Source organism: Plutella xylostella, chromosome 12 (assembly GCF_932276165.1).
Source record: "Plutella xylostella chromosome 12, ilPluXylo3.1, whole genome shotgun sequence".
Lineage (NCBI taxonomy): Eukaryota > Metazoa > Arthropoda > Insecta > Lepidoptera > Plutellidae > Plutella > Plutella xylostella.
Genome location: NC_063992.1, coordinates 2,862,891 through 2,879,069, shown reverse-complemented (window position 1 = coordinate 2,879,069; position 16,179 = coordinate 2,862,891). Strand labels below are relative to the sequence as shown.

General features: G+C 36.7%; 1 protein-coding gene across 9 annotated transcripts in view; it reads right to left on the bottom strand.

Moving 5' to 3' along the window:
• Nucleotides 1-16,179, bottom strand: part of LOC105388446 (CUGBP Elav-like family member 1) — a 262,076-nt gene that overhangs the window by 108,131 nt on the left and 137,766 nt on the right. For all 9 annotated transcript variants that reach the window (XM_048624510.1, XM_048624511.1, XM_038119470.2 and 6 more), the window contains one exon: nt 6,902-6,937. In XM_048624510.1, coding sequence (XP_048480467.1) covers nt 6,902-6,937 — 36 coding nt within the window. Of the gene's footprint in view, nt 1-6,901; nt 6,938-16,179 lie in introns of those variants that run through there.

The window sequence follows — 16,179 nt, the reverse complement described above, 5'->3', positions numbered from 1 at the left end:
AATTATGCCTGTGAAACATAATACTAGCTTTCCCTCAGGGAGAGTACATGAGTATTTAAGTGCCATGTAAATTTATATCTTTATTACATATCTGCAATTTATTTTGTTAAATTATTTATTTATACTTATTTTTTAAATCAATTCTATAAACTTTTGTTAATGTACAATTACGAGAGACTCTACTAATATTATTTTTTATTAAACAAAGGCATAACTAAAACAATTGAGAATTGGTACCAAATGGTCCGATCCGAAACAAAACTGATTTAGCGAAACATTTCAAATTCAACTTTCAACTTGACAACGCGCATAAAAGAAAATACCAAATAAAATTGGCTTCGCCAGCATAAACCCGGCGTCGACAAGTGTGGCCACACCCTCGCTGCCTCTAAGCAAATTAATTACACGTACCCAGGTCCTGTTGTGCAGCCGGCACTTTATCTAAATACCGGTAACCGGAAAATATATGGCTACGAAGCCATGAAACGGTACCGGAAAAACTACCGGTAACCGCCTGAACATTTTAGGTGCGGGAATTAGCGGTACGGTGCCCCATCTTCTAAAATATTTAGCAATGAACAACGGGAAATTGTTTTTATTATTAAACGAAACAAGCAGCCAGGTGAATGAGGCCAGTGGTCGGCCATAATGATACTGTTGGTTCTGTAATTACAATAATTAGCAGTTTATTGTTATGAAAATTTGACAAACATACCCAACATACAGAAAACACAACCTTATATTGATTCTCAGAATTATATCAATTCAAATATTTTATGTATCTTCTCGGTAGAGGTTTCTGACTAAAATATCAACAGGAAAATAACTTCCCTCGATTATAAATGGATGTGGTTCTCTAGTTCTGCATTAAATATGATTTGCGCTGCTTTACTAATGATTTCTGTGAAGGACTATGTTTGTTTGTAATAAATAACACAAAAACACAACTGAAAGGTCGGAAACTTTCTGTCGTACCTACGTCGTAAATGTTAAAATAGCTTTTGATAATTAGTTATTCAGTTTTTATGTAATGGCACTGACACGGTCACTTACTATACATACATATCATTACTATGTTACATTATAATAACCGTTACTAAAATTCAATTCATAATTTGTGGCTAGCTAAATGATGTTACCTTGGCAAAATACACAATATTAACATTTAAGCTGTATTAGTTGCCATTAATCATGAAAAAGCCATTACACACTCATATTTCACTGTCCTCGGCAGCTAGTTTTCGTAAACGTTTGCGCCAATTACCCACCGCCGTGTAGAGAAGGTACGACAACTAACTTGTACATTACTAGATTGTAATGTGACCGAGGGGTGAACCATGCAAATAAGTACCAAATAGATGTTTTTATTTTTACGTTTCGTATAATCGTGAAGAAAAGCACATTGTTTACCTCGGGGTAAATGTTTATTTCATTCCTCGAAATCATTAGCTCGCTCACTCGGCCGCCAAATCCCATTCTCGGAATTATAAAGAATTACTTTTTAATTATTTACCTATTTAAAGATATGTCAAGTAAATATAAAGTAACACAACTGGTCCTTCTAAACACGCAACCCCAGGGGTCCTACTGCCGTCACTGATTTGTCGGAGGTTCGGGCGCAAAAACAAGACCTTTACAGATTGATGTTGGGCCGACTCGTCCAATGTCACCAGTTAATCTTTCCATCTTTAACGAGTCTGCCATTTGGCTATACTACCTTTACCTACTATGAAACCTATTCTTCGTGGGGGGCTAGTTCCCGCCTCCGGTTAAGTCGAGTGGAACAGGCGTATCCCTTTAAGGCCTAAACTCCCTTTCCTTAGACCATTTACCACGACGCTGGTCATTTACACATACACACTTTTCTGCACACTCCTAGATTGTAAGAGCGATGGTGTTAAGATTTTATATAGATTCCAAAGAACTCATTGCTACATGTGGCTACGGGTGGGATTCGAACTCGCATCTCAATCGGGGGAAGTCAGCGTATTACTCGCCTTAACTAGCGCTGCTATAAATTTAAATGATTGTGTATGACTTTGATTGAAACTTGTTTGTATTTTATGAAAAATAGACCAGGTATTATTAGATTACCAAGTTACCATATCATGTTTCCTTAAACCTTTGAGTTATTCTACTTCGGTCAGGGTACCTACTACCTAAACTGTCCTCATTCGTTAATATTTTTTCACTTTATGTACACAGATTCAAACGGTTTCCCTATTTGGACGCGGATGTTTATTTAATTGGTCAATTTGTCTCTTTATTATCTTTTTATAGGCAAGCAGTTGTAAACAGCCACGTCCCGTATTTTTTATTTTCCTTTTTATGTCAGCATCAATATGTATGTAGTCGTGAGGGGTTTTTTTAGCCGATATTTTGTGGAATTGCGAGGATATTTTTCTGAAAAATAATACCTAAGTACCTACTTATACTATTTCAGTTTAGTTTAATATAAGTATTAATTACTTATGCATAATTCATTATTTATAAAAGTATGCTATGAAATTATTATGAAATACTGTACTGCATAATATAATACACTATTGTACTGTCCTCTATCAGTTTCACCACGGTGACAATACATAAGCTACACTAAGCTAGTGTTTTTCACCGAGTCACTAAGAAGAATCAGTTAACGTTGGCATACCATATCTTTAACAAAATATAAAATTTCAAAAATTAATTATCTTATATGACCGAATGCAGCAAGCTGACAAAAATGACCACCATCCGAACCGGCCAAAACCACTTACAAAAACTAACACACACGTAGGGAATACAAGCCCGGGATCCCGCTCCCCGGGATCCCGGGATCCCGGTCATTTTCCAGTCCCGAAATTTTTGGGATTAAAATTTGCCAATCCCGGGATTTTCGGGATTGAGAAAAAAGGGTAAATTAGTATGTAAGGGTATTCTCGTAGCTTTGTTGTCATTAGTTAAATGTCAAATGATTGTTTTCTACCCGTGTGACGTCACAGATGTGATAATTTATAAACAAATATGGGTGACACCGTTTTCGCCTGTTTATGAAAAATAGAACTTTTAAGTTAAAGTTTTGCAATTGGCAAAGGTGGGTCTACGCTAGACGAACCGAGCACGAGCGGAGCACGAGCCGAACACAATTCGTATAGTGTGGACCGACCTACAAGCCTCGAACGAGCGCACTGCGAACATTTCGTTCGTTGCTCGGCTGCGTTCCGCCTGTTGTCGGTTTTTTGACGAACACAAAGGGTTTTGCTTCGCGCTCGCAGTGTTCGAGGACAGTGATCGTTGTAGGTTCGTTGTCATAAGTCCACACCTGACACCGTGAACGACGAAACCTTGAATGGCTCCGCTCATGCTCGGTTCGTCTAGCGTAGACCCACCTTAGGTCCAAAAAAATAATAGATTATTTTGTTTGGTCTAATAGAGAAATTATTAATCATATTAGACCTACTTTAAAAAAGAGTCAAGTAGCCTATTGTTTATCTTTTTTAAGAAGTATATATTTTTCTCAACTAAGTATGGTCTGACAAAGTTAAATTATAAATACTGTGTCTCCAATAAACCTAAAAACGTTGATTCGTTAGACGTGTTTTTGTTTGTGACCTTAATCCCGGGACTATCCCGGGATCCCGGGATTGTCTTCATCCAGTCCCGAAATCCCGGGATCCCAAATAAAGGCCGGGATTGTATTCCCTACACACACGTCAATATCTGACCAGTTTTATTATATCAACGTTTTATTTTGAATTTTAAAATAGTGAAATGTGATTTATTTATATGATTTATTATTTACATGCACAAGTTATTTATACTTTTACCAGAATTGGTTTTTTAATAGAATGCAACGTATTCATGAAAGCGTAATCAAACCAAATATTACAGTTGCAAAAACAGAAGGACTAAGTAAAAACATTAAATGAACTCCAACAATTTTTATACAAAAATTAAAGCCGCAGTAAGCTGCTAGGTACAGAAATTTAATCTAAAAGTGTTCCCAGAATATGAGTCCTTTAGGCTTTGCTATCTGCTGGATTAAACTTGCAGAGCCGATTGCAGACGTCTGCTCCTACACCAGACAGATTATTAGCAATAAAAGTCCAATAAAAATGGTGTGGCTTAGCTAACAACCACCCTTAAACATAGTTTATACGCTCAAAGATATGAAAACGAGAAAACTAGTGTTCTTGCAGAGTGTTATTTTTTATTAACTTGAATTTATGATAAATACATATAAATAGTGGTTTATAAAGCTTGAAATGTTTTACACACATACCTACCTACATAGATTCGGGGTAAGTCTATGCTTAAGGTTTTATATTTTTCTATGTTTGCAACATTTCATAATCATGCTGGTTCATTATCTACACTGCTGTGTTATTCATTACGTTGTAATTTCCATAGCTACAAATTAAGAACCGTTACTTCATTGCTGCAATGCTCTCCTACCCCAACTAATATTTAATATTAGAAGCGAAACAAAGGAAGCACGAGTAGAGAATCAATTAGTTAGAAAGCCTTACTTTTCCCTCAATACGTACGTACAGTCGATACGTAAAGTGCAAATGCAACGGGCCGCGGGGGGGGGGGGGCTAATTGACAGTTCGATTGAAGTGTACTTGCGAACGCGATTTGATACATCACCGTGAGTTTGGTGGAGTGAGACGGTGAGACAAGGAGTTGGCTATTTATACAGGGTGTTGCAAAAGCGGTATCTTAGTAAGCCGAAATGGGGTAATTCTAAACATCTCTTGTTCTATAACTTTAAGATTTTATACTCTTCATGTTTTTTTAAATTCGCTATTTAAAGTTTTTATGAGCCCCCTTTCAGAGTACCGTATCTTTTTGAAGCATTTATTTTGTTGTTGATTTATTGGTTAAAAAGGTTGTAATTTTTCACATACTTGTTCTATATTAGAAGAAGAAGGCTTGTTTGAATTCCCATTTCATATAGCGCATGCAGCACAACTATCTTGTAACCATATCCTATATCTATGTATGTTTTATTTATGAAAATCAATATAAGCTCAGACAGTTTCATATCGTACCATCAAAGCACCTATGAAATATCTCACATCCTATCATAATAATGTGGGGTTTACGGCACCATCTGGCTTCCCACATGAGGGGTCTCTCTAGATTACGAAAAATTAAGTATCGAAAACTGACTCTATCTTGCTGTAATACACAGATCGGTTGTATGACAGCTCTCGTTTTCTTGTCAACCTAGAGTAACCCTCAAGAACCGATAGATACGAAGGGGAGCGAGTACTATCGGTTTATTTTCAATTTCGTCAACAACACAACTACGTGTGTTTGTTTCAAAGTGGAAAGTGAACTAGGCAGTGGGTGACACTCCGTTTTCGGATACAAAAGCGTTTAAAAAATATCGTTTAAGATAGCTTTGTTGGTATTATAATAAATCTAATTAAATAATTAATGAATAAACGAGATTAGTAGACTATTTTAGAGAGTAGTGAGAATTTAAAGAAAGCGAAAAAAGTATGTCAAGATCGTGTCACGCGGAGGCCCATAGTCTCTGCCTACCTCTCCGGGCGACAGGCGTCAGAATAATGTTTCTATTTACAAAAACATATAAAAATCACGTATGGTAAAATGCCAAACACAAAAGCGAGACCGCACAGCCGTTGCCACTGGCAACTTCTGTCATAAGAACACAAAAGGCACGGCTCGCTTTAACGAAGTAAGAAATGTGAGGCCTCCCCCAATGATGCACGCTCCGGTTGCACTGCAGAGGGAGAGAGGGAACCTGCCAGTGTGCGCCAGACTTAATTAGAAATTTGATGCACCAGTGTGCGCCGGCCTTTACGATATCATTTTGTTGTAGCGTGCGGATATGATATTGCGCTAGTTGTGTGTTGTAGCTATAGGTTATTGTTGGGGGTTATTTTTTATGTTTTTGTGTTTCTATTGTTATCTACCCTTTCTGAATTGTAACATTGTTAAGTTTTGCATAAATATTTTTACAATAATAGTAAAATAATAGTTTTTACTTCATTAACAATTTTATTGCATTAATTGTAAATTGAACTAATAATGACAATATCAATGTTTCTCACAGCCTGAATGGAAAGCTCGGTAGGTATAAATCCGCCAGAAATCTGAGCGGGTTTCCCTTCACTCTATTAGGCCGGCGGGCACAATTGTGTACGCGAATTACAGTAATTACACCCCCATGATAGATAAAACCGAGGCAGTACGACGTCTATCTACAAATTTTACCTTAATCTTAACCTTAAATCTTGTAGGTGCAAACGTGTGGCAGTGTAATGTTTACAACTTATTTGTTGCATGTCATCTTCTATCTTAACTACACTCTCAAGCAATGAAAAAGTTTCACCTGCCATTGACGTTCCATTTATGTCACCGGAACTTTTTCATTAGTCGTGAGTGTACAATCACAAAATTCATGTTTCCTTACCTACATGATAATTTCATACTCCCTATAGGCCTAGTTTTCGCATCTTTTCTGTAGCGACTAATCAGTCTGTTTTATGATTACAGAACTTTTGGACGTACTCATTCACATCATAGAATGCTAGTCTCGTTATTCTATGATTCACATGGCCGCTAATCTCAGAATGTGATAACGCAGAGTAACATAACACTCTCTGAAGTGACCCTTCTGTGGGGGTTTTACAATACCGTGGGGAATAATTTTGTTGAGCCCTCCAACTGTTAGCAGCCGTCAAAGTTATCACACAAGTGTTGACACGGGGGACGTTGTAAGTGTTACATCTGTGGTTGGATCTAATAATTTTAATTCCTTTTGTTTGCTAGATTGTTAGGTATAATTATGGCGATTTTTTGTTTTATAACACTTGTTAGTTGGTATGTTTATCGTGTAATTTTTGGAAATGAATTATTGATTTGAATATATTTGTTGATAACGTACTTATCGTGAAAGCCGAGCGCGTCTGCATTCATGCACCTGAAACAAATAAAAAAAACAACTGTTATATACAGGGTGTAGATAATATGACGAATAATGAATCTTTCAACAGTTGAACTACTTTATTGTCTCTCAGCAGAATGTATTCGGATCTAAGCGATGTCATGCTCGGAAGTGATAGAAAGTTAAGGTGAGCGGTTGACAGAATAATAACTAGTAACTAGCTAACTAGCTTAGAGTCAGTAAGGTTCATACCGATTCGCTATACCGATCGCGTCAGTGATATCGCATACGCAGGTCTGAATAAATTCTCAGTGCTGACTTCTGAGTACAAAACGAGTACCAAAAATATATTTTCCTTGAAAAAACATCAAAATATGAACAGTGAAATTACAAAAATAGAAAACGAGCTTCTAAATTGATGCTGTAAATTAATAAAGGCTGTCAAAGTACAAAATGATAATTTTGCGATCATAACATAATGCTGGACGTATTGAACCGGTGTTCCACAGGGTAATAATATCGTAACAGACTACAAACAAATATTTACACTCCGTTAGTGATGTCAAATAGCCTGTTTGCACACACATCCCCGAGGATTACGTCATTTATAATTAGTAGCAATTTGGTCACAAAAAACGGGTTAACGTTTTTTAGAGTAGTTTGTAATTAAATGTACCTACGTTCATCAGAAAATTTTATAATTATACGATGAATTCATTCTTGACTTTGTCTTCTTTGACTTTGACTTTTTCAGGGTGTCAGAGTGGTTCTTATTTCAGGTACATTCTTCTCTATGTCTACGGGTACAACACTGATAAAAATCCACCCTGTGTACCTATATAATGCAATGTATCACAACTAAGTTGTTGATAAAAAATACCGCAGTTCATGCAGGCATGTTTTGGATATTTTTTGTAACTGATGATGACAAAAATTTACTCTAAACGATACATTAGCCTAGTGCTTAATTTAATACCTTTGTTATCAATATAAACCGGTATAAATATAAAATAACTAACATATTAACGATTAATACATTAATCAGGACGGAATATAGAAAATAAAGGGACGAAACCACATGGTTATTAATACAGTGAGATATAAATTTAGTTATTACTTTGTTCATTAGAGTTAATTCAGCGGGAAAATTATGTATTGTGGCTTCACTGGCATGGTTCAATGCAAAATATATTTTAAGTGAGCTCTCAAATATGCCGTGTGTAAATATTCCGGGGGCAAACATCATATTTCGCGGAATGTAATAAAAACTTTGGTTAATAATTTGGTGCGGCTCAAAAGTTCATTTTTATGATCTGTTGCCAAGCGAAGATATTAATATTTCAAGTGGTTTTAATAAACTTAATCAAACATAACGTATGAAATATTAAACAGTGTTTTAATAAATTGGTCATTCATATTTTTTTTTGGTTTAATTAAATTAATTTTGTTTGTTTTTTTAAGTGCGTAAAAAATGGTAGGTATTATATTATTATGTATAATTGAAATGGAGATAATCACTTCATTGATGCCACAAACAAAAATCATTTAAGACTGTCTCACATTATGAGTTTTTTTTCTATAATAAATATTCTTCTTTCCAATATTAATGGTATAAAGTGTTAATTTCAAAAAGATAATGTGGTGAACATGTACTTGAATGGGGTTTTCGGACCATGGGGTTTTAATTAATAACTGACTTATTTCACACCCTACACTGACCTTTAATTTACGACGCACGCTCACTTGACACAATCAAGGAAAAATGGCGCACTCGAATCAACTTTTTACTACCCTCATTACCCTGGATTCACAAACTTGCTTTACGAGAGCAAACCGCGGCTTAACCAATCCATTAAACAGGCTTATAGTGTACAAGATACGGGCCCAAATTTTTCCCTGGTTTATATCCCCTTACTTAAACTCTTAGTAAGTTGTAAAATAACTTTTATACGAGAGAAAAGTTGTGACATAATTCTGAGAGAGTTAGCAAAGTTTATACCTTGGTGAGGGGAGGTTGGGGAACTCCGCTTTTATGAAGAGTAGAGAAACTTGTCCTGGAATCAATAGATCATAATAAATTTAGTGAAGGGCCTTCCTCCGGGGTTCATTTTGGATTTATGCGTCGTGAGAAATCTCAGTTGGGAACTAATGCTACAAGTTTGTGACTAACTACTTTACTGATGAATTGGACTAATATCTCAGAGGTGTTCGCCTTAATGGCGTTGTTTATCACAGATATCATTTATAATTTGGTGAGTGATGGAAACAAAAATAGCGACTACCAAATTAATGTTGATTATAATAACAATGAAGGAGATGTAAATTGATTTTATAATGTTTTGATACATAATATTGTAAAATATCAAATGTAAACAAGTACACTCAATAATACTATAGATAAATATTACGATGTTTAGTCAAACAGAACATTTTAAAACCACAACGGGTTTTTGTTATTCCAGAAATAAAATTCGTACTTTCCCTACTTATCATAAAGCGGCCAATTCTTGCAATCGTGATAAGTACGTTTAGCCTCTCCATTATGCACAGATACTCTCTCGAGTGTCCCGGGTCCGGTATTCACATGCGTGCCACGTCGCCCCGACCTCCTCTTCGGGTTTATTCAAATTTTTCCAATTTTACTCATAGGTGATATAAACGCAGATCACCTGATGGCGTCGGCGTTGATTGTCGTGCCGAAAGTCCTTGGTTCGATTCCTAGTATGCATTCTCAGTGTTTTTTGCGGTGCTGTTATGTTTGTCTGAATTTATATAATACCTGTAGACCGCGGGCCATGTTTCGCCAACATCTATAACGCAAATACCTATCGACATAAATACGTCGTACAGATCTAATTAATTGTATATTTGAAGACCACAAGGTCATAATTATAGCAAACATCCACAGGGTGGTTCTGGGACCTAGTAGAGCCAGTTCTCGAGCCGCCGTCCAATAGGAGGCCGCGACGCCAGCCGACTGACTTTCGTACGAATAATTAAATTCCTACGCCCGCTCCCGGCTATTATTATTATTTATTGTTTTTATTGCGATGAGATGAAAGTGCTTCCCTGATTTATAGAGGGCTGTTTACACAAGCGATTATTAATCATTTTGGCGACGTCTATTTTAATAATTTTGTGCTCGAACACCGGGGACCTTTTAAAGGAAAATTTGAGGTATTATTAATTGTTTTCGTAGCTTTATAAAGATTTCTGTTGTCAGGTTTGTACAGCAAAAAATAAGGCCATTTTGTGAATGCTTCATTACAATCGCATTCCATTATTATCAGGTAGCATTGTCATTATGGGTGGGGTCAGACTGTAACATCGAGCATCTCCAATATCTCGCACCTCGATTGTACATTATACACTCACGGGCAATGAGAAAGTTCCACTCACAAAAAGTCGACACTAAACGACCCTAATTTTTCAAATATTTAATTTAAAATTTTCACAAAATATTAACGTTTTTAGTTGGTATCATCCTAATGCTCTGTTAAATATACTTCAATATGGCATATCATGATGATGATGATTGCAGAAGGTGTCATTAAGTTAGCCTTTTCCGCTAAGGAGTAAATTTGGCGCTTTTCTCAGTGGAACTTTTTTAATGCCGTGAGTGTACCAATACGACCGGGTAATTAATAAGCAAATAAACAACACAACCGCACACGCCAAAACGAATAGAAACGACAATGAAAATTAAACAACGGGAGACGTGTCATAACAGCCAACACCTGCTGTATGAGTGAAAAATTAAAAAAAACACACACACAAAAGGGTGACATTAAGCAAACAAAAGGAGGCTCAAGGGACACGGCGCTAGGTCCACTTTCCTTTGTCACCGTGACGGGGTTAAATCCAGGGGCTTTAAAATGATGCGCGAAACAAAGACATCGCTTTTTTAAACTCATTTGAATGAGACCCGAGTATCTGCATAGTGCTTTACATTCATCAAGGTATGAATAAAATACTCACATGCTAATTGAACATTTTCAGCATTCAACATTTTCTTGAAAACTTTTATGAGTGTAAAGAAGAATGGCGAAACCTGACCCGCTTTGCATAAGTTAGCAGCCACTCACCAAACCTATTTTAAGTTATTGATAAAAATGTCTATTATCAGGGAAAAATATTTAAAAAAATCTAAACCATGGGGTTCTTGAGATATTAGGGTTCAAAAGTAAATTAATTAAATATATTTTTTTCGTTAAATAAGATTTTGCTGAATGGTACACGCACAAATAAGTTTTATAATCTAAATCATGGGATTCCCAATTCATAGCGCATCACAAAATGTATTACATGATTTTATTTATGCAAATAATATCATAATTATTTTTGCACATTTCACACTCAGAAACCTATTTTTATAAAGAGATCAATTTCAAAAATTATTTCATCCTATTCAAGTTCCCGTTATCCCGAAGTAACATAAAATACTTTTTAGCCAGGAATTCCCACGGAAACACTTTTAAAATCAATTTTTAGCTCGAGGGTAACATCTAGTACAGTAGAAAGACTTGATCTTTCAGCACCTATATCTTCGTTCTCCCATGTCTCATAATAATAAAATTAATACCAGTATATGCTGTAGTCACGGACTACACATCAGTGTATGTTTCATCAATGGCCGCTCTGGGTCATGGCTCCATAGAGAAATGGCCATTCTCCTTTATTGTCAGTGAATCTTTGATTAAAAAAACTTCTATCATTCGCTAAACGTATTTAAAATTCGTACTAACAGACAGACGTTGGACAGGCGACTAAATACGTTTAGATTTGGTGAAATTCCAACTTACGTATCCAACACCAATTTTATTTGGTAGTGTAATAATAGTTAGAGTAATAGTTTTTCCGTGCGAGCTTCAAAGGGACCGTGGAAATTCTTTTTGAATCGGCATATCAGTTTCATAGCCAATTAATCTTTATAAAATGAATGTAGATTAAGCTTAAATTGATTTTTTTGATTACGACAATATTGTATTTTTTCTGCACATATTATAATATTTATTTAGTTTAAATACAACAATCGTTAACAAAAATACTCCGGTACAGCACAAAAGTAATTGACCACAAAAAAGAGTCAACACAGGATGTTTACTCTTGACGCTCTACACGAATATCGACGTGAGAGTAAATCGGGTGAATAAAACAGCCTGTAGCTTCCACCGGCGCGGCGGATCACGATATCCGCCATTTGCAATGTAAAATGTATGTTGCCATTTTTTTATAACACCCGCCGTCTTATTGTTATTTATGTGCGACATATTTCCTTGTTTCATTCGTTGTCATGGATATGAATACAAGGTGAAGGTAAAGGTAATATTTGGCTAACCGACTGTTTCACCATTTCTAGATAAAAGTTAGGTTATTTGAGTAAAAAGTAGTGCCTCTAAAATTGATTTAGACAGAAACTGAAGCACCCTGGGTGGTCAGGGATTGATGCTATTCGGTCTGGCTAATCCTATCTCATAGTAACTAACTAGAGCCGATCCATGGCTTGTCACCATCACACTGAGATAGAGATCCCGACTTTATCTCGTTTCAATATATTTCCCTCTCATATACGTTCGTTTTTATTAAAGATAGAAAAACCCTTCTGTTTGTAAAAACCCGTACGCACGACACGTATTCACCCCCTCACACCGCGCCACCGCCGATAGATCACCAGACGGATGTCACAGCGCACAATAAATCTAGCCATTCGCTAATACACCGCATTCAAACGCGACGACGAAAGGAATCCCGATTTCAACCCCGCCTCACCTTAAAGCGGCGGGTAACGTATGACCACATTTATCTGAGACGATATTTGAGGCAAGCACCTTACGTGCTCCCGCCGCTACTCGAGCCCTTGTTAAGCGAACGGGTTTACTCTAACGTGATAAGAGCTATTATGCAGTGTCTTGTCTGTATTTGGGTACTATTTAATACATTAAATTTGTTTTAAATGTTTTAAACCCCGTGAAAGCCTTTTTCATGGGAATTCGATTCGGAAGAAAATTTCATTTTTCTATTTTACGAGGCCACCCTGTAAAATTATAAATTAAATAGACATGACAGATTAAATAAAATACACATGGAGAGATCGCTTTTAGAGATAAGTAATATATAGTTATTTCCACAGTATAATAATATTGTTATTTTGTATTTTCCTAAATCATTCGTAGTTATTCTATTCTATAAATATGAAATAGTGCTGCCAGTAGGTATATGACAGGATGGGGTTGGGGTAGGACTTCAATCAGTTTGTTTCCTTCGGGTTAATACTTTATCAATATACCACATAAAGAGTAGGACATCGTAAAGTTATACGATCGGTCGCGTGTCACGACATAAAACGCAAGAGGGATGGTCATCTTGTTATAATAAATGTGGAAAACTGACTCAAATTACATGGAAAAGGCTTTGATAAACAAGGAAAAGGTCACTTAAATTGTGTGTCCCGTTACATGTGACAGCTAAGTATAATTGTTTTTCATATGAAATGAAAATTTTTAGGTCGTGAGCCATAGCATATCGCTTCCTTATATAAAAAAACTCAACTCTCAATTTGTACTATTGCACGGAGTAAATAGTATTTATATGAGTAACTACAAAATAGATATGAAACCTTCAGGAAAACAAAGCGATAAAATAAACTTTTGTTATTTATCCCGAGCAAGAGAACATAAAATAAACGAAGTTTAATCCGGCTGAAATTATACTGCGTCGTAATAATTTTTTTGGGCCAACTTTTTTCCGAGCTATCAATCTTTCTCGTGCGCCGCAACATCGAATGCGTCGAATTTGACAGGCAAAATGGAAAGTTCTCATTTCTTCAGATCTTGGGGATCCAAGTTACTAAGTAATAATTTAAGAGCCAAGTTTATGGAAGACGGGAAACATGTGATGCCCACTCAGCTGGGTTTTTATTTAGGAGAGGAAAAATTATATTTTACTTTCAAAGTTTTTCGCACAGATATTGTTCCAGTTCATAAACACTTCGCAATGACGTGGTCTTAGAAATAGTTCGTTATCGCCAAGAACGCTATCACATATTACAACATCAAGGTAAAAGTACCTATTACCGACTATTAGTGGCGACGTCGTAATTGGATGAGTAGTGCGGGCGGCCGGGCGCGACCAATGAGACCAAATGGCGCAGTCGAGCGGACCGCGGGGCGAGCACCACGGCACAGTCACCGTCCGTATTCCGAGATCCGACTCGTGTTCCATTCACGTAACTGAGCTGTCAAACAAAAGCCGTGTCGCATGAAAATGCTCCGTTGGCGTTGTAGTGTGAAACTAGTGCGTTGAAGGTTAAAACTTCTTGAGTGTTGATTGGAAACTAGGGTGCCTGAACGCGCCATAACTTTAATTTTTTTTTTTTTATATAATATTAAACTGCTGTGTTTACAACAGACATATCTTTCCACGTTGGCGTAACAAATACGCAGTTTAGAGGCCATTAAAATAATCGCTAACAGTAACGTAAAAGGCTTAAGTTGGCCCTAACATCGAATTAAAAACACGCCCATAAATAAACTACTAGGCATACATAAATAGTAAGCAAGCGTAAGCGTTTAGTTGCCCTAATGGCCCACATTAGTGACCATTACCTTAAATGAGATAATAAAGGGTGGGGGAAAAACAAACGACCTACCGTATGTTTTTATCTTTTCCTTGTTCTTTTATGCGTCCTGAATTACAGCTGATAGCAAAAACACCATGTAGTTTCTAAGCATTAAGGATTCATTTACATCGTGATTAACCCATTATAATTATGACGCCGAACGTCCTAAACCCCGTTCAGTTGACGCGGGTTACGTAAGTACGTTAATCCAACTACCAGGGGTACATAAATGCAAAAAGGCATGCCAGCAAAATCTCCAATATGCTCATGGCTCGTCTAATTAAACCACTGAGTTAAGCGCTGCGCCGCCGCCGCCGCCGCCGCCGTGTTAATATAATAAAGCTGGCGAAAACCGCCGCGAACCGGTTTAATATCAAGAGGATGAGCTGAGCCGGGGCTTCAGTTTTAGCTGCTATTAGGGTTAGTGCCGAGCGAGGGTGTAAAGTCACTTATTTTGGAAATATTTTTCTACAAAAAAATTGGGATTTCAAAAAAAACATCAAAACTTTTAGTTGGATGTTTTTTATGATGTTTTTAAAAATGCAGATAACAAGGTAATAATGAAATAGTAGGCAAGCAGGCATTGCAGGTTGCAAGCTCCGAACTACCAAGAAAACTAAAATAGTTTAGATGGCCTGTTTATTTCAAACTAGCGCGCATTATCCACCTATGCCTCCGAGGACTCGGGTTACTTCAACTTACTTCCCAAAGTTGAAGCCAGTTTAAAAGGATTAACTCTCAGTGGTATTTAACCGTTACTTCCTGCGGTGACAACATTATGTGATCACCCAGTATCCGCCGGGACGTGGCATTTCTGAGCACATCCTCCTGTAGTTGTGCACTGGTACTGTAGAGCTTTAGTATAAGGCATCACATTTTACCTCTTTTCAGTTAAAGTATTTCCATTTACACCTATCCAGAGGTAATAACGATAGAAATGGTAAATTACAGACTTTTTTAGAAATGCATGGCATGATGAAGAAAGTCAATCTGGTTCGACAGACATTTTTGCATAGAGCTTTAGTATAGAGTGGAGTAAGAGTTGAGGCGACTGAAAGTCAAGCACAACCACGTAAAGTGTGAGATTCCTCTTTCCCCATCTCTGTCCCCGGTAACTCCGTATACGTGAAGACAAGCGCGACCATGTAAACTTGCAACCTCGTTACCCCGCGCACGTACAGAGTAGGTATTACCACTTATGCAACTTTAATAAAACTGCCACGGATGCGGCGCCAGCACAAATAGTTGCAAACTTACTAAATGCATAAATTAATATGAAAACTTTAATTAGTTTTTGTATCCGAAGACTTATTGGCTTATGGTCTTAAAGACTTGCCAGTTTCAGAGTGTCTCCCTCTCGTCAAGAAATCTGAATTTCGTTAAAGAGTTGTAAGAGTTTTGTGGAGATCAAAGCTGTCGTAACATTCTGGCTGTACTGAGTTAATATCATTAACAGATATACTTATCATCAGATACCATACCGATATCTTGTGATACATAGTAATTATGAATGCAATTGCATACCTACTTGGTCAAATTTAAATTCTGACAAATATACATTTTTCATCAACTCTTTCGTTTCACTCATGAATACAAACATAATATTACGATACATAGTAGCAAATATTTCAATAATTATGTATCTGAAAAAAGAGATGAA